Here is an 18,271-nt window from a genome sequence, read left to right as displayed (position 1 = left end):
TCTATAGACATACAAAAACTACATCATAACTAATAACAGCTTATAAAGAACAAAATTAGTAAGTTAATATGAAAGTTAAAAGAAAATGCATAAGTAGGATTAGGTAAACAGATTTAAATAATTCCATTAACTTTTGGGGATCCCTCTAGTTAAATACTGGAGAGTACACTTTTTGTCCCTGATACATACAACTCCTAAGCTGAGATCTCTAAAATATGACAGATATTTGGAAGCAAAGCAATGTATACACATCTGGAAATGACTCCATTTAGAGCTAGATCCTGGGATCCAAACTCATGCCCTCCCAGGCAGGGTATTAGTGACATTTCAGGCGGGATTCAGTTGTCAAGCCCAGGCACACAGAGGCACAGGGCAGTTGTCTAAGCCCAGGCACACAGTTTCTGGTGTTCTGTCTGCCTTCCGGCTGCTGCTCTGAAAAAATGTAAGTTTCCTGAAGCTTTCTGCTGTCTTTGCCAGACCCAAACATATGTCTTGCAGATTTAACAGTGTCTAAACTGGTACTAAGCAGCTACTTTTCATCAGCTCTCTCCCTTCATGCCCAGCCACAGGTGAAAAGTTAGGTGATGAAATATGTATGGCTCAGTGTGTTCGAGTACCTAAAACTGCCAATTTTTCTTCAGAATTAACCCTAGCACTTACAGGTTTCAAAGATCTTATTCACTTGGCAGAAATTTCCAAAGGAAAAGCTATTTTGACTACATCAGCAGCTAAGAATTCTGCTTCAGAGTTTTAAGGAGGAACCTGCCAGCTGCAGTAAATACTTGGGGGGTTTTGTCCCATACACATGCAACAGGCCTCCAAAATCTAACTACATTTAGTTTCTGTTAACAACAATCACCAAAAATGTGTTTGCTTTGTTGTTCAGGTATTTTTTAAAATAAGTATCAGTTAAATTCTGCTTCACTGGAGTAGGAGAAATTGCTGTGAAACAAGTCTTTCCCTGAAACGTGGTCCACGGTGCCTACTTCTGAGAACTCTGCTGAGCACTGAGAACAGCATTTGGCTGAGTTAACACAACCAGTAGCAAAATGTGTTTGATAACTTGAGACCACAGAGACCTCAAATGCAGAAACATCGACTTAGTACTGTCAATACAGTTCAAAACTGAAATTAGGACACTTGGGAACTTGTTTGCCAAGAGTAACCCTTGTCAGCAGTTTTTCTCCAAAGCTAATGTCATAAAACAGACCCTGCAGAGTCAGAACATATTTTAATGCTAAAGATGCATAAATTCCAAATCCCTCGTAAAGTAAAATTCTCAGAGAGTACTCTCCAATAAATTTATTATTTCTGTGCTTGCCATTGGCTTCATGTGCTCCCGTTTTCCTTCCTGGCAAGCTCTCAGCTTAGGAGAGTAGAGGAAGAGCTCTAAAAAGCAGTGAGCTCTGAGGCAGGCAGTGGGAAGTATCTGCACCCCATTCCCCAGGTGCTGCAGGTGCTGCCATGACACATGGACAGGCAATGAGTGTTGATTCTGCCAGGCTCCATTTCTGTACCTCCCAGCTAGACATGAGACTCAAACCCTGAGTTTGAATCTCAGTTTCACATTGAATAGTGTTGGTGTCTCAAAACTTCGAGCTTAATCTGATAAAGAGTGATATCACCATAGGCAGAGAGGCTTAACTGCCACATAGTGGAAAAATGCATTCAGAAGGTGTTAATATTTCAAATTGACTTATGTTTTTCAGTAATAACATAGATCAACAAGAAAAAAAACACAAGAAGGACAAATGTTGCCACTTGCAGCATGTGAGGCTTGTGGCATGGGGAAGAACATTATTTTGGAAACATTAGTAATTCAATAAATCAGCCTCAGTATTCCAAATTCTACACAGAAATTAATATTGCTATTAGCATGCAAATAAGCCCTACCAGTTGCTGTCAATATGGTGCAGTAATAATTTCTAGGGTAAAAGAAGAAGGAAGAGAAAGGCATTAAGGAAAAAAAAACATATTTATATACTTTTTATAATTAACACTACTGTTTTACATTGAAGCTCCTCCTTCAAAAGGCATCTACTGCACTCTAAAAGGAGCATGTATGATTTTGTACCCATATGAAGTGTCATTTTACTTAATATATACTCTGTGTCTACTAATACCCATTAGAGGTTTACAGTAACAAGGAAACTGGTACATACAGAACACTTGTAATACACTGATACATTTCAGGAGTTTAAAAATTTATATTCAGCCTCCAATTTATACACTACAAAACTTGTTGGTTTACTATTGTTATTTGGTAGTCAAACTGTGAAACAACTACATACAGCTTTTTCCTTTTTCTAAACATTATCACAATGAACACAGAGCAATGCTTTCTGATCAGAGTCACAGAATTGTTAAGGCTAGAAAAGATGTTTAGGATTTTCAAGTCTAACCACCAACCTAGCAGCACTATCATTTTCATCACGAAACCATGACCTCAAAGTGCCATATCCAGTCATTTCCTGAACACTTCCAAGAAAAGTGACACAACTGCTTCCCTGGGCGGCCTGTTTCAATGCTTTACAACCCTTTCCATGATTTTTTTTCTTAATATCCAATCTAAACCTCTCCTGGTACAACTTGGGGCCATTTCATCTTGTCCTGTCACTAGCTGCCTGGGAGAAGAGACCACTCTCAAACTCACTACACCCTCCTTTCAGGGAGTGGTAGAGAGAAATAAGGTCTCCACTGAGCCTTCTTTTCTCCAGACTAAACAATCCCAGGCTCCCTCAGCTGCTCCTCACAGGATTTGTGCTCCAGCCCCTTCAGTGCCCTTCTCTGGACTCACACCACCAATTCATATGTCTCTGCTAGAGTGATCATAAAACAAATATGTCTCTCCTATAGTGATTAGAAAACAAAATATTGTTGAAATTAATGGAATCAATACAACTGGGTTTTGTCATGCTGAGGACTGCATTCTTCATTCTTTTTCAGTAGAAATTATTCTTCATTATACAGGAGAAGAAGTATGATTTTAATCAATCCTTCTGGAGGACACTGCTCAAACATCTACATTGCAAATGATGGACTTCTTTACTTTTTAAACATTTATGTACGGCAATTATTAACACATATAAATAATAGCAAGGTTTTAATTTAAAAAGCTATTCTTGTTTCAAAGTATAACAAAACTGGGTTGAACTTGCATAGGCTAATTCAACTTTAGTTATGCTGCGTAAAACAAAGTAACTGCTGCAGTCAAAGGAATTGAGGTATTATAAAAACCTGCAGAAATGAAAGCAGAATCTATCTCTAAGCAACACACATTAGTTTTCAACATTTTCCACAATAATTCTCCTTTGTCAAAGCTGTGTAACAGTGTATAGGGACATCAGGAATGCAAATCACAAATAAAAGACAAACATAGAAATGAGGAATTTGACACAGAGATCAACTGTGGTTTTTCACATGCAAATGATTATGGGGCTCTCTGTCCAACCCAGGGAGTGCAGACATGCAGAGCATGCAGGTAGGGTGTACGGATCAAGGCGTGCACTTTTCCTCTGCAGGGGAACCATGAAGATGACAGCACAGAAAAGGCACTTACAGTTGTTCTAGAGAGGCAAGTCCTTTAAATGCTTGCCTGTCAATTGACTGGATTTCATTCTTGTACAAATAGCTGAAACAAGAAACAATCAGTAATATTAGTACACAAACAAGAGCTACATGAAGGTGGAAAAGAAGAATTAAGTTGACACATGAAGACAGTTTTTCAACTACATATTAGAAAAAAAAAAAAAACAAATCAAAAACTAAAAACATAAAAATATTCTGTCCTTGAGATTTCATCCCAAATGACTACTAGGAAAGACAAAAGTCTGGGGCCTTGAAGGCCCTGAGGCTGATACCCGGATGGACTTGGGCTTCCCAGTGCTCATGGTATTACTCACAAGATTTTTGTCCCTTGTGTGCTTGATTGGTTTGCCAAAAGTCAAAATAAATTCAATTCAATGGGACAGAATTGCATTGGAAGTGCCTTTACCAGAACACACCAGGGATGCCACTGGCCTCTTGTTTTCTTTAAATTATCTCATCTGAATACTGGTACAAATATTCAAATTAGGATAGAGTGAGTCTTTTACTGGACTTGGAGAACAAACAGTGAGAAATTTCTGTAACTCCACCTGTGTCACCTTTGGAATATTCACAAAAAAATACAAGTTAGAATATTGGTATTGCATCCAGAAAAAGTGCACAAAGCAGCACTGTGTATTTGTTTTATCACTGTGCAGAAGATGGACATTAAGTCCCCACTGATACTCCATAATATAAAAAGAATAAACATGCAGAGTATCAGTATGATAACACATGTTGTCTACACCTTTTTTACGGAATTGAAAGAAATCAGGAAGGATCAGTGTATGTGCTCATGTTCATCACGCTCTTAGCAGCAAGGATGGTTTAGTGAGGGGATATTGGAGAAAAATCACAGTTTAGCCAATGACTATAGTTTCTGTGTGGAGGCAGCAAATGAAAATTTGGGGGTTCAGTGTCAGTCACCCATTTTGTGTTAGGATAGGCACAGGTTTGTGGTTAAGAACTATTTCACAATTACTTGACAAATGATTTGAAACTCAGTTAATCAGGCATGGGTTTCTATGAAACGGGCATGAAGAGACTTTGTACCACAAATGACTTTATTAGCAGGCATCTTATTAGTAGTTATTTGGGTTTTCTGTTATTACAGTTTTCAGTAACTTACTGGAAATACTGCAAACTCCTTTTGATGCAACAGAAAAAATACTGGCTCTGCTGGAGGTGGTGGCAGTTTTTACACTGATGTGACAATGGACAACATTTCACAATAGGCCCTAACAAGGAAAGAAGGTGTAGGTATTTGATATTCAACTAATGACAACTTTGGGGAACAATAAGGAGTAGTATCATTCTTTTGCGTCTAAATTAACTTTTCCAATGCACTGCTTGCTGAGAATCCAACATATTAATTTACAGAGATTCCTGTGTGCTTTATTAATGTAGATATGCATCTCAATAAAAAAATCAGAGTCCTTCCAAGAATAGGTAACATGGAAGTAAAATTTTTTGAGGTTTTTTAAAATATTCAAAACCAGGAAAAATCACTGTCATGTGAAATTACTGTAAAAACTTTAAAAATAACTTGAAAACAGTGATTTTATATGCAGAACTGGTTTTTATTCAACTTGGAAAAAAGTATTTAATGAATATTAAATATTTGTTTTGGTTTAGATTTACCAACTCATTTGCGGATCAGAGTCATTACAATTTAAACACACCTTTTCAATCCTTAGAAAATTTCGAGGACTGAACAGCTTTCTTAATCTTTCTTAATACACTTAATTCCACTTGGCAGTGTGGAAATCCCTCTTATTTCTGAGTACTAAAATTCTGGACAAAAGACCAGACAACCAAAGTGGGCGTAAGACAGTTTTGATAATCACCCTCAGTTAATTGTTTCTTGTGGGCATTTCAACAATTTTATTCAAAAAATCTGAATTAATCCGATTTTTAATAAAGTTTTGCCACAATCATTCACATAACTTTTATTTACTCTCTGCAGGCAAAAGAAGGTAGAGAGTGAAAACCAGAGGTGAGTTAGATTGGGATAATGACTGTAGTATTACAGGCTTTTACCATCATACTGAAGGGAAGGGAGAAGCCTTTAGGAGTTCTTACCACGCCACTGCAGTGAGCCTTTATTTGGGATTCAGCTTTAAACCAGAGATTTTTCCACTCTGACCAGAAAACCCTCAGCTTCAGGAAACTCAACCAACCTCAGTCAACCATATCCTCCCTTCACAGAGAAACCCCAGCAACCTCAGGGCTACATGTCCTGTGACAAATGTGTTAACCAGAGTTCCATTTAATTGACTAGCTCTTTCACTGAGAATATTAACAGAAAGAAAAATATATAATTATTTGCCTAATGGAAAGAGATATAATGGAATACAAAGTAGAATTAAGTATCACCCACAAAAAATATTTGTCCCTCTAAAATGGCACTGTGCACATACGGTGTTATAGAAGTAAAACTCTGTAAACACTCCTAAATTTTAACAAACATTCTCAAAAGTTATCTCAATTACATTATCAGAAAACAATTTTAGTGCCATTAGGGAAAAATAATTTATCATTTAATTTACCTAAAAGCTCTCTTACAGAACAGAGTATTAGAATTTTACAGAAGATGAATAAACAGTGGATGAAGATGAAAAAGGGATATATTCTATTAAGATATTAAATTATTTTTGGACAATTAATAATACCTATTTTTAGAATTTAATAAATAAATAAATAAATAAATAAGAGCATTTTTTTCCAGAAATCCAAGCAAGGCTGCTAGAGATCAGAGGTACTGGTCATACACTTAAGAAATTAACAAATAAGTATTCAGTTACCAGAAAATTTGGGAGAAAAAATAGCTTTAATTAAAAGCTGCTTAAGCCTGCTAGATTGCCTATGAGGATATTATTGGGGGGTTCATTTTTTCTTTTTTTAATGGGTTATATTAAAAATCATGTGATTCAAGGAAAGTAAGATCCAGGTATATTTGTTTGGAACTGCAGGGAACAAACAGGCAAAATGTACCAGGCATTGTAGAGTTAAATCTCACAAGTAAATAAACACTCAAAGAGAGGTTTCCATAGGAACATGAAGGAGACAGCAGAACCAGTAACATGAATTGCAAAGAAAAGAGTTTCTGGAATCGCTGGAGGTGCCTGGAGGACAAAGTAACATGACCAAGACAGCAAGAGTGGCAGAAGGCACAGCAGGAAAGCTACTCCCATTCTGAAAGGCTGAGGTCAGGAACTCTGCATTTTGGCCAACCTCTAACACAGCATCTACTGCTATTACTTCATCTACCAGACACAAAACAAAACTTATATGCTCCCTGTTAGCATTTCTGGAACTGATACACTTCATACAGTCTTAATTACCATTTACCATGCTTATGGTAATACTTTCATGTCTGTTTCCTCATCCGTGCATTTCATACCAAGCAAACAATGTTGTTGACAAAGTTAATTTCATTCCTCAGTTTTATTTCTTTAACTTCCTTCACCTTGTCTTCTAGCTCACCGCTCTGTAAACGTCTAATACATGTTCTCTTTATCTGGAAAGGTGGGGGGTTTTTTATAGATAACCTAGATTGTATATTTTTCCATATCTCTTTCTGAATTCTTTATTTTTTAACTTACTTTAATGTTTTCCACTTCTGATTCCAAATCTTCTACTATTCTATATGCTGAAATGCTAATAATGTGTCCACCTTCAATTCCCAACTACTGTCTCTTCTGGAGAATAAACTGCTGACTTTTAGGCTTAGGAAGAGTTATCCTATCAATTTTCCACAAATTTACCTGAATCTATATTATAAGGTTGGGAAGCTTACTAAAGAGCCTCATTGCCAAGACTAAAGTATATGGAGTAAAGACAGATAGACAGAAAAGCAGTCAAGAAAAAAAAAAAAAAAAAAAAAAAAAAGATAGCCTTTTAGTTTCACAACAAAACAAAAATACTTACATTTCTTTCTTTCCAGCCTTTTGTATATTAATACAAAACCAAATTACTACCCAGTACAGCAACATCACAAAAACCTGCTTTTATATTGCCAGTATTTCAATTACATAAAGAACAAGATAATAAAAATATCCAAAAAATGGTTCAAAATTTTGTGCAGAATTTTCTTTTTATGATGTAAAGACTGATTTTACAATGATGAATACTTACAATGCAGAGAAAAATGAGAAAATACTACTCTTTGTCAAAATATGTTCTTCAGACAGATAGTTCTCGTAACATATACTCCTCATAAAACTTTAAGCTCAGCTTCAGAAAGGAATAGTACAAAGAAGCATTTGAAAATTGTGATGCTCAAAAAATTTTTGTTTGAAAGCAAAAAAAGGTGATCTTCATCAATCATACAGGAATGGATCTTAACATGGATCTATCAGAGACCAGCTTTTAAAAAAATATGCTGCATTATACTTTATATATTTTTTATAAAAATATATAATTGTAAATATTTTATTAGTTTTCTACATGCATGTTTACTAATTGTTATAGCTTTTATATTTATATATACTCACATTTTACTAAACCAGGGCCACTGAGAAATGACAGTTTTTTTTTTAAATTAGTCTAGGAATTATATTATATTATATTATATTTTCAGAACCACAGGCAATCCAGTACAAGTTGTCACGAGAACAGAAGTAACATCATGGATCAATGATCTAGTTTTATGAAACATGACTGTACAAGTTAGGTTTGCATGATAAACATGGTGATTTGACTTTATAATAGTACATTCTGACCAGTATTTCTAACTTTTGTCCAATCTCTCCCCCCGATTTTTACTTTGGTGGATCCTATTAGAAAGAAATATTTTGTTTTGTTCCCCTCATTTCACAGAAATGAAATGTTAGCAGTCACTTAGCTGAAACTTTCATTGCTGAAGGTATTGATTTGTTACATTTATGTCTTCTGCATTGATAACCTGACCACTACCAGAAATTTTGTAACTTTCATTACAATTTAAACATTTGTCACAGCCATTGAAACAGGTAAAAAAACCCTTTAAGTTTCTTTTCGTAAAACAAAGGATAGCTTTAAAGAGCTCTCTGCAGTTGAATTACCACACTGAACCTTATATTTAAATTTTCCAGGGAACAATAAGAAAACAAAAAGATCTTCCTCTTCATAGTATGGATACTGACAACCATTATTACACGTATATGAAAACAAATCAGAGCTCAGTTATCTTTTTTCACTCTATCATTGAACTGAAGACACTGCATCATTGAGCTTTATTTCATGTTTACTACATCTGAGCAATGGCAAGCATGTAAAAACAAAGAAGTAATAACAATCAAAAAAAAAAACTTTGTACAGCTGCTAACTGTGGAAAGAAGTTTAGCAAACCTCACACAGTAAAACCTTATGTATTACACTACCAGAACCATCATGCAAACATTTCTTGTAACAAACACAATCATCATGGACTTTAATCATTCATTGGCAACAATCTGTTCAATATTCTTTTCCTTCCTATTGTGTATAGGTTAAACAATTTGATTACTGAAAGACAATACACATAAAAATGAGACCAGGAAACGTAATCAAGCACAACTTCGAAAAACAGGTAATGTATCTGCACAAATTTAAGCAATTTTCTCCCTGCTGCCACCTCCTTAGAGGTCTTCTGGTTGCATTCTTGGAAACTGAATGGAAAATTCAGCTTCTTAACTGTTTCCAAAGCAATGAAATCTCAAGGTGACCTTTTTTCTTTTTTTTCTGTACATCATTCAAGTGACCATCAATCAGTACTCCAAGACAGTGGAGTGAAACTTTTCTAAATGACACTCCATAAGGTCCACTCCAGAAACTAGAGCTGAGACTCCATGACAACTTACTATGCAGCTTTAGTCTCTTATACAGACAAAAAAAACCATTTTTGAAGCCTTTTGTTTATTCACAGAATTAATATCCTTTGTATGTTTGTTAAAAAAAGAGAAGTTGGGCTTAAGATATACAGGGTGACTGAAGACCTAGAAGTAACAGCAAATCATATACATATTCTAGTATTTTGGGTTTGACTGAATTTCTCATTTATGAATTCAGTGAAAAAATTAGGGATAATTAATAAGCTTAGGTAGGTTACAAGCTTCTGCAGACACAACCCTTGGATTGTGTTTATACAATTAATTTATTTAGCTACATTTAAACCACTTTTCAAAAGACAAAAAGAACCTGTGTGGAGATTTCAGTGAACCATTGAAGAGGCAGTTTCCTACACCTTTCAACATATCCCTTTTTAAATTATAACTTGCATATAATAAACAGCAACTAGTAAGTCCTTTAAAATGTACTGCCTACAGATAGCAGTGTTTTATTAGTAACTACTTAGAGAAACACAGTTGCTACCACCCCATAAATTCATTTCACAGATTTTTGGTTCAATTTATCTCCTGATTTGATAAGTCAGAAATCACCATCTCAGATTAGAACACCTTCCCAGTGAAGAAGCTGTTACACAGTGATGAAGAAAAGGGTATTCATTTAACTTACAGATATTTCAGATTTTCAAGATCTTCAAACGCTCCGCTAGGAATTCTTTTGATTTGGTTGTTGTTTAAAAGCCTACAAAAAGAAATAAACCACCATTTATTTTAACATAAATAAACACTAGGGGAAAAAAGTATAAAAGCAGGGGCAATATAATATTAAATAGAAAATGCTTTTTCCCCTAAGAGTAACTGTTAGAGAAAAAAAGGGTATGTGCTTACAGGGCTCACCCATTATCTTGCAGGTGAAAATCTGAAAAAATTAGACAGAATTTAAAAAAACCCCAAAAAACAACCATGAATACAGCAGCAAAGATAAACAAACAAAAGCCCAAACCCAAACAAAAAACAAAGACCCACCCAGAAGTGGAATAATGTAGTTTCTTGCAAGTATCTGAGATGTAGACGAAGGGGGGAAAAAACCTTCTACATCAAGTCCACGCGTCAGTTTGAAATTGATAAAAACAAAGATTTGTCACTAGCAGGTGCATTGAAGTGACTTTTCCTAGATGTTTCTTAGCAGTGTTTTGTGTACTGGGCCCTTTATATCAGACAGGAACACAACTGTCTGTATGTACAGATTTGCACACATCCCTCATACACTGGTTTTACAAAGGGAAGAGAATTCAAACTTCATGTATTCCGTCTTTATCTGGGACTTGTGGATATCATATCAGTGAAGTGGACAGTTAAACTTGAGCTGGCTATCTGGCAGAAAACTGAGGATCAACTGCAAACAGAGGTATGATCAAAGGAGGCTGGAAATAGGGACAGTTAGTAAGAATATCTTGGCAGCACAGATTTGGACAACATACATTTTGGGGAAAGTCTTATCATTTCTTCTGGTGTGAACATAAGAGTACAAGAGGTGTCAGTGTATTTGTCATGATGTGACTGCAGATAAATAGCTATCCAAAGCTCACTGATATCACTACTGTATTTCAGTTCATACACTACTTGTGTTCTGGGAAACAATCACATCTGCAATCATAAGTTATGTACACTTAAAAGTAAAAATAACTATTTATCTTAATTCCTCCTCATGCCTGCTAATATATCACAGAGAAACATGCATGCATTTGTTTTAAAAGTGATGCCTGAAAGAATGATAGAGGAGACACAAAGTTAAAATGACAATACTCATACTAATTGTATTATTGGTTGTAAAAGGTCTTTTAGAAAGACTTTTCTTCACAATCGTATATGATAACAAAGACCTCTGTGAAAGGCAGATCAGTAGGAACAAAACCATTTGACTCCTGCCAGTCCTGGTAAGCACATTAGAATAGGAAAGTTCAGAATAATAGAATTTGTCAAATATTTTGTAACTGTAACACATTTGCATGTCTGGGCCTTTAAACAGCTTTCTTGTAACTCCATGGTTTGTTATGTGATAGTCCACCAAAGCAATTTAGCACTATGTCAAAAAAAGTCATACAATAATGATCTGCATTTTTCATTAAATTCAATTAAAGTATATTAATAAAAAACTAGTATGCAAATACTTTTTATTTTGATAGACATACACCTGGTTTTGCCTTCAAACGTTTTGGTCCTAACCCGCATTTCTTCCACCTGTATAAATGCTACAGCTCAAATTTATGAGACTCCTTACCTGTGAAAAGTGAGCCAGTATGAAACATTATCAAATTGATCACATGTAGTCAAAAGGGAAAGGGTCTTGGGTTTGAAAAAGAACTTACAGTGTGTTCAGGTTTTTAAGCCGTCTAAACTCTCCGGGCTGGATTTCTTTAATCCTATTAAATCTTAGGTCCCTGTAAAATATTTAAAAAAAAAAAAAAAAGTTATTAAGAAAGATATGTATTTTTTCATATGAAAAACTGAACTAAGCACAAGTCTTTTGTGATGACTGATCAGCCTCTATCCATAAACCACAGTTTTTGACTAAAGCAAAACAAATCCAGATGCTATTTGACAAGTTCAGGCAGAGGATTCACCAAGTCCAGCCTCAATGGTCAGTTGAAGGCTGCATCTAAGTTAAATTTGTAGTCATGAAGTATGTTCTCTTCCACAGTGAAGCAAGCAACTTGTAATGGGTCATTCAATATTTCACTAAATTGAATTGTCTCTGTACTTTAAAAGCTTGTTTGTAAATAATACCACAGTACAAAAATGCTTATTTATAAATAAACAAATATAGAAATATTTGCATCAGAAAAAAAATCAGGAAAAAGAAGAGACAGTTAAGACTTTTAAGCTACTCAATTCTTTAGTTCTCAGTAAAGAGGCTTAAGTGCCTTATGTTGTCTTGCTTTCAAAACATGTAAACCCAGCCACCTGAAGCTAGACATTTCCTTATTTAATTTTACTTTCTTTTAATTTTTTATGCATTTCTACCACCTTCAGTTTCCTGTTAGCTCTGTAGCTTAATGAGAACTTCTCCAAGAAAAAGGAAACCTATTTCTCAAGCAAAGCTCTGCAGAGAGAGCAGGGACAGGGAGCAAAGTGGAAGTGGAGCAGGGATGTGGGGAAACACCTTGGCTCTGCCAGTCTCACTCCTCTGTTCTGCTGAGAGCAGGCAGCAGGGCTCCCCACCTCTGCCATCTCCTGTTCTCCCCTGACCCCATGTCTGGCTATTGTACTCCAGCAGCTCAAAATTGGTTTAACTGATGGTCAGAAGCAGCAGTAAGCCCATGCAAAAGAACCCAAACAACCAGGAAATTTCTGCCTGATATGCAAAATGGACAGGTTTGTCCTGGAAAAGCACTCAGGTGAGAGGAGGACTACAGGACCAGGGGAAAGGAAGCAGAGTGGTAACTCTGTCCTCTTCCCTAGGAACAGACCAAGGACACCAGGACCTTAGAGTGCCTGGTAAGCAAACAGAGGGGAAGCAAATGGAAAGTAAGTAAAATCTAAGACTGGGATCACATATCTTAGAACACATACTTACCAATTGCTTTCAAAAAGCAGAACACAACATGTCACAACTGTAATCTTTGCATCACACCTGGTCTCAATTAAAACAAATATGCTCTGCATTTTAACAGGTAATATGTTAAAGTCTCTCTGCAAATTGGTCAAAGGAAAAAAAAAAAAAAAAGCAGAAAAGCAGACACCATCAGCTGCATGCTAATCCCATACAGCCCCACTGGCTAAGGCTGTAGTAATGCAAGGTATAGTTGCCTGAAATCTTTTATAAAGACCATACTTGAGCATCATTCCTCATGAATCCACCCACCAGGACTTACTCAGCTCTGGAATAATGGCCTCACAAGGACTTAATCTACATAAATGGTTTAGGATATGGCCTACTGTTCATTGCAAGGAAAGGATTAGACATGTGGTTCTGTGTGCATCACACTCCACCAAAACACTTGATCAGTGACTGGAATGAATGAGGGATGCAAACTTCTATCTGTTATTTACATGTGTAGTTAAACTGCCTGTAGACATGCAAGACAGTCCCCTTACAAAACACTCAGTGAATCGAGGATTTCCAGATTGAGAGGCACAAATTTTCACAACTCTAACTTGTTCTTCACAAAAGCAACTTCTTTAGTTCTACTTTAACAGCATTATAATTTGCTCATCACTAAGATGTTTTGTGTCATACATATATAAATGTATGTATGACACACATATATGTATGTATTCCTGAAGAGAAGGAGCCCCTGCCTCTGAACCTCAGGTGCCGAGATATTCTAAACAACCATTAAATGTCATATCCTGCACAGGATACAGCAGATCTCTCTGTAATAATCATTGGACATGACATACCACTTTATTTTTCTTGCTTTTTGTAGATTATCTGAAAGTTTACTGTGTTCCAAACCAGCATTTTAGTTTTGATTAAAAGAGTCAAAAGTGTAAAAAATTCAATAGTTGTGGAGGTGGGCGGAGCCCCGGCTGCTCTGCCCTGGAGAGAGCCAAGCTGAGGAGTCAAGGAAGAATTTCGCAACTTCAGCCAGAGCACCTAAGACAACGACAAACCTCCTAGCTACGGTGACCTGTCTGGAGACCCACAAGCCTCCTCGGGATTTTTTGTAGATCTGTTACAATTGATTGGTTCTGTACCCTTTTCCTCCCACCCTGGTGTCCCATAAAAACCCCTGAGTTTCCTCTGGTCAGCAGAGGTTCCTCGTCCCTGGATCCCTTTCGCTGGTACCCTCTCAATAAAGTACCACCTGCGGAAATTCCATACGAGACCTCTCTCTCTCTCACCACGGCCGGCTAAAAGAGGGGCTAACTCACAAGGGCATGAGCTAAGAGCACTGAGCTGAAATCACTGAAAGCTGAAATCACTGAGCTGAAAAATCACTGCTCTGCCCGATGCTGAGAAGCCCCTCTGCCAGCTGAGGAGCGCCCTGACCCCCCAAGGAGCTGTCTTTAGCGAGACATCCTTTGGGGTGGCGGTGGCTCTCTGGGTCCCAAGCGGCGGACCCCATCCACCAGCTGGCATAAATATTCATTAATGGAATATCGGAAACTGAGCGTTTTTCAAAAGCTTCAAACTACCATTACAATGAGCAATATTTAACTTCTAAAAACCAGCTTTTTAAGATATAAAATAATATACATTAATCTGTATGAAAAGCAAGCCTATTCCCTACAGTGGTGCAAAGACAATAAATGAAAATTTAACTTTCATGAACAGAAGCAAGGAGTCAGCCCGCTGGGTCAGCAACAAAATGAACCCCCTTTTGATGTGTCCAATCTACTCTGCAGTAATTCATAAGGATAACTGGGGATTAGGAACACCAAGCAAAATAATATAGGTTACTATTGCTGCATGTAATACCATATGCAGCGGTATTTATCTCAACTCCTAACACTATTGCCCTTCTCATATGAAGTTGTTAAAGCTAAAGACACATCAAGTTTGAAATTCTATTCATTCATTTCATTCTACATAAAGGTATGAGAAAAAGGAGCTGCAATAAAACACAGAACAAAAATTTTCTCTAGAGCACAGTATATTTTGTATCTGTAAGTAAAATTATAAAAAAATATGTTTTGTTCAATGTCAGTACTACAGTTACATTAAAATTGGAGGGAAAGACAATGTTTAATCTTACTAAAATGTAAATTATAATTTTGGTCCATTCTTTCAAAGAGTATTTCTTTCTTCAAAGGAAGTAACATTTCTCAGTGTCCACCCAAAGCATTTTCATTAATTTTCAGAACAAAATACCCCCAAATAAAGAGTAAAGCAGCTCAAAAATTAAGAAGATAAAACTTAAATCATAACCACTGAAGATTTCTAAAGAAGAAATCTGTAAAACTGTCATAACTTCCCTATATAACAAGATAATAAGCAAATGGATTAATGAAATAGAATTTACATTGCATGCATTAGTTTAAGGAGTGTGGTATATGTCATTCACATAAACAATAGAGGAAATCTCTGTAAACCAAGTGTTCAACTGCTAGGGGAAAAGATATGCAAGACTAGTTATTGAAGTGAAAGAGTGCATCAAACAGAATTGGCAGAAATCAGATTCAGTAGAAGGAAAAAAAAAGTAAAAAAACTTAAGTCACCACTGTCATACCATCGTAGAAAAAAACCCGAACAAACTCATTCCATACTAAACAGAAGTGCCATTTCTCAGGCTTCAAATGTCATGCCCCCATAGCACAGACACCATATCCAGCTTATGATAACAGAATGATTTCAGGGAACAGAAAGGCTCAGAGCAAAAGCCCAACAGCCATCAGAAGCACCCCTTGCAGAGTGAATGGCAGGAATGAGGACTGTGCTAAATGATTACGGGTAGCACAAGCAGGCCATTATGGAGCAGATCTTCAAAACCATTTTGTGTTGCTGAAATAATGTATGGTCAATCAGAATGATGAGGCTTCTTGACCCTTGTTTTCTGCCTAGTTCTAGCCCAGCTGTGCCACATGACTTTCACTCACAAAAGCCTGTTCCCTGCCCATTCAATTCTCTTTCACTTTTTTTGCTGCTCCCCATTTCACTCTTACAAACTGACATATCCTGCCTGGATGCTGTGCTTTGGGGCAGAGTGTGCCTGACTCCCAGTGACCATCCTGAGTGCACCAGAGGTTAAAACAGCTGACTGAGGGAAGCCATTCTGGGTTTTTTTGGTCATTTTTCCCCCTCCTAATATCTAAACAACAAATGAAACAACCAGTTAAAGAAATGCAATCACCTGTGATGACGGCATTGAATTTGAGGGTATATTACAACTATTGCATAACAATCCAAAGCTAAATGTTATGCATTTGGTTTTTAAAATAAAAATCTAATACACCTAATTCAGATTGTCTCTTTTATTATGTGTTTCAAAGTGAAAACATTTACTTCTTAAAATTGTAGACAACATAATTCATGTTGAAAAATCCACTTCCGCTGCACAGGCTCCCACAGAAGCTAAGCCCGTCATTTTCAAGCATGTCCTGCCTGAATAACACAAACAAAGCATGTCCATTACAGGCAGTAAACTGAATACTCTCAGGGTTATTTTCCTGGCTCCACTGAGGAGCTCTGCTCTGTGCTAATCCATGGAGCACGACCAGGAAATGTTCGGCAGAGCGCGAGGCCGCGTGGGCCAAGAACGTGCCAGGGAGCAGACGGTCAATTTAGCAATTGGATGCCCTTGAGATTCACATTCCAGCGCCTCGGAATGGCCATGGTCCCACAGCCCTGCACACAGCCGTGTCAGGACACGTGCCAGTGTACACACACACTCGCTTTGCAGTGTGCTGTTACCTGAACAGGGCTGTGGGAAGGGAGACCTGAGAGACCCAGATGTATGGCGTATAAGGAAATACAATATTTGTATCTGTTGCCTTTTCTGTCACAAAGCAAATGAGAAATGTGTTCCAGACACTTTTTGTCTGGATGAAAATGAATCCTGTTCTAAATAAATTCTTTACCTGAACTAACTGCATCCATTTGTTTCCTCTCCTTAGACTGCCCATTTTTAACTATTTCCAATTTAGCATTAGAAATTAACTTTTAACAATACTTTTATCTAATTAAGCACAGTGAAAATGTCTACGTAAATAAAAATTAAAAAACATTATATCCAATAAGATCCAATGCTTCTGTGGCATGTCCTGGCACTGGAGGACATTCTTTAAAGCTTGCACTTTATGAAAGATAGGGTTTCTCTGTTAAAGCATCCTGATGGGGTATAGCAACACTGGGCCATATGAATTCATAGCAAGTTTAAAAAATAACACTTTATAAAAACCAAAGACCTTTATAAATATTTGGTACATGACAGTCACACAGGGTACACAGCCAAGAGTACAACATTGACCTTAAACATCAAGCAACTTACAAGAAGAATTAAAGAAGTTTCTGTTTGAAATACAGGAATCTCTGTGAGAGAAGGGATTGTTTTTACTTAGATCAAACCATGCACTGAATGCAAAACTGTAACTTTTTATATAAAAAGCCTAAAGTGGATTTTTCCTTTAATCTTTTTTCCCTAGTTATTGCAAAGCAACATACAGGGTGGAAAGGTAAGGATTCATATTTAATTACTTTTATAAAGGGTTAGACTTCACATATTTTAATAATATTATTTCAGATCCTTTTTTGAATATGCTTGAATTTTAAAGATTCTGTTGCTTCATCAAATGCAGAAAAATCATCAACTGTTTCAAGTCAAATGTATTTAATGTAGGGTCCTGAAGAATGTAGTGTGTGCTCTCATCATGCACCTCAAAAGGCAGCCACCTTCGGTTCAGATTGTGGATACTCAACACCAGAACTGGTCACTCCCGGTCATCACTCCACCAATGATAACCTATTGATCTCAAATAATAAGCACTCATTAGTCTGCAGCTATTAAAAAAGTGTCATTCTAAGCAGGACAAATGAGAAAATTCCTTATAAAGAACTGCTGGAGCAGCAGCAGGAAAGACACCAGGGCTTCTCCTCTGCTTGATCCTCCCCAAGCATGTACTTCTTATCTCTACCTGAGGACTGGGCATTCTGGGACTTATTAGGGCTTGGAGGATGTCCCCAAGATCCCTCCATTGCTAGGGAGAGAATATTAAAAATGGCTTTAATTTTCTTCGATTTTAATCTGTGTCAGAGAAAAACCCTGTCATGACACAATATTAAGATCTTTAATTAAAAAATTCAACCCCAAAATTAACATGTTATGCTAATGCTTCCTCCATAGTCGTCTTTCTCTATATACATACACATAATTAGCCAGTTGTAACATGAATATAGAAACATGGTTTTAAGTGATGATGTAATTAAAAACATTAAT

At 36.7% G+C, this 18,271-nt stretch overlaps 1 protein-coding gene across 1 annotated transcript in view; it reads right to left on the bottom strand.

Annotated features, from left to right (window-relative positions):
* Positions 1–18,271, bottom strand: part of PXDN (peroxidasin) — an 84,232-nt gene that overhangs the window by 44,647 nt on the left and 21,314 nt on the right. The window contains exons 2-4 of the mRNA XM_066314872.1: positions 11,762–11,833; positions 10,063–10,134; positions 3,560–3,631 (exon numbers count right to left, since the gene is read on the bottom strand). Coding sequence (XP_066170969.1) covers positions 3,560–3,631; positions 10,063–10,134; positions 11,762–11,833 — 216 coding nt within the window. The remainder of the gene's footprint in view (positions 1–3,559; positions 3,632–10,062; positions 10,135–11,761; positions 11,834–18,271) is intronic.

This window comes from Sylvia atricapilla, chromosome 3 (genome assembly GCF_009819655.1).
Source record: "Sylvia atricapilla isolate bSylAtr1 chromosome 3, bSylAtr1.pri, whole genome shotgun sequence".
Taxonomy (NCBI): domain Eukaryota; kingdom Metazoa; phylum Chordata; class Aves; order Passeriformes; family Sylviidae; genus Sylvia; species Sylvia atricapilla.
This window is presented reverse-complemented; position numbering and strand designations above follow the sequence as displayed.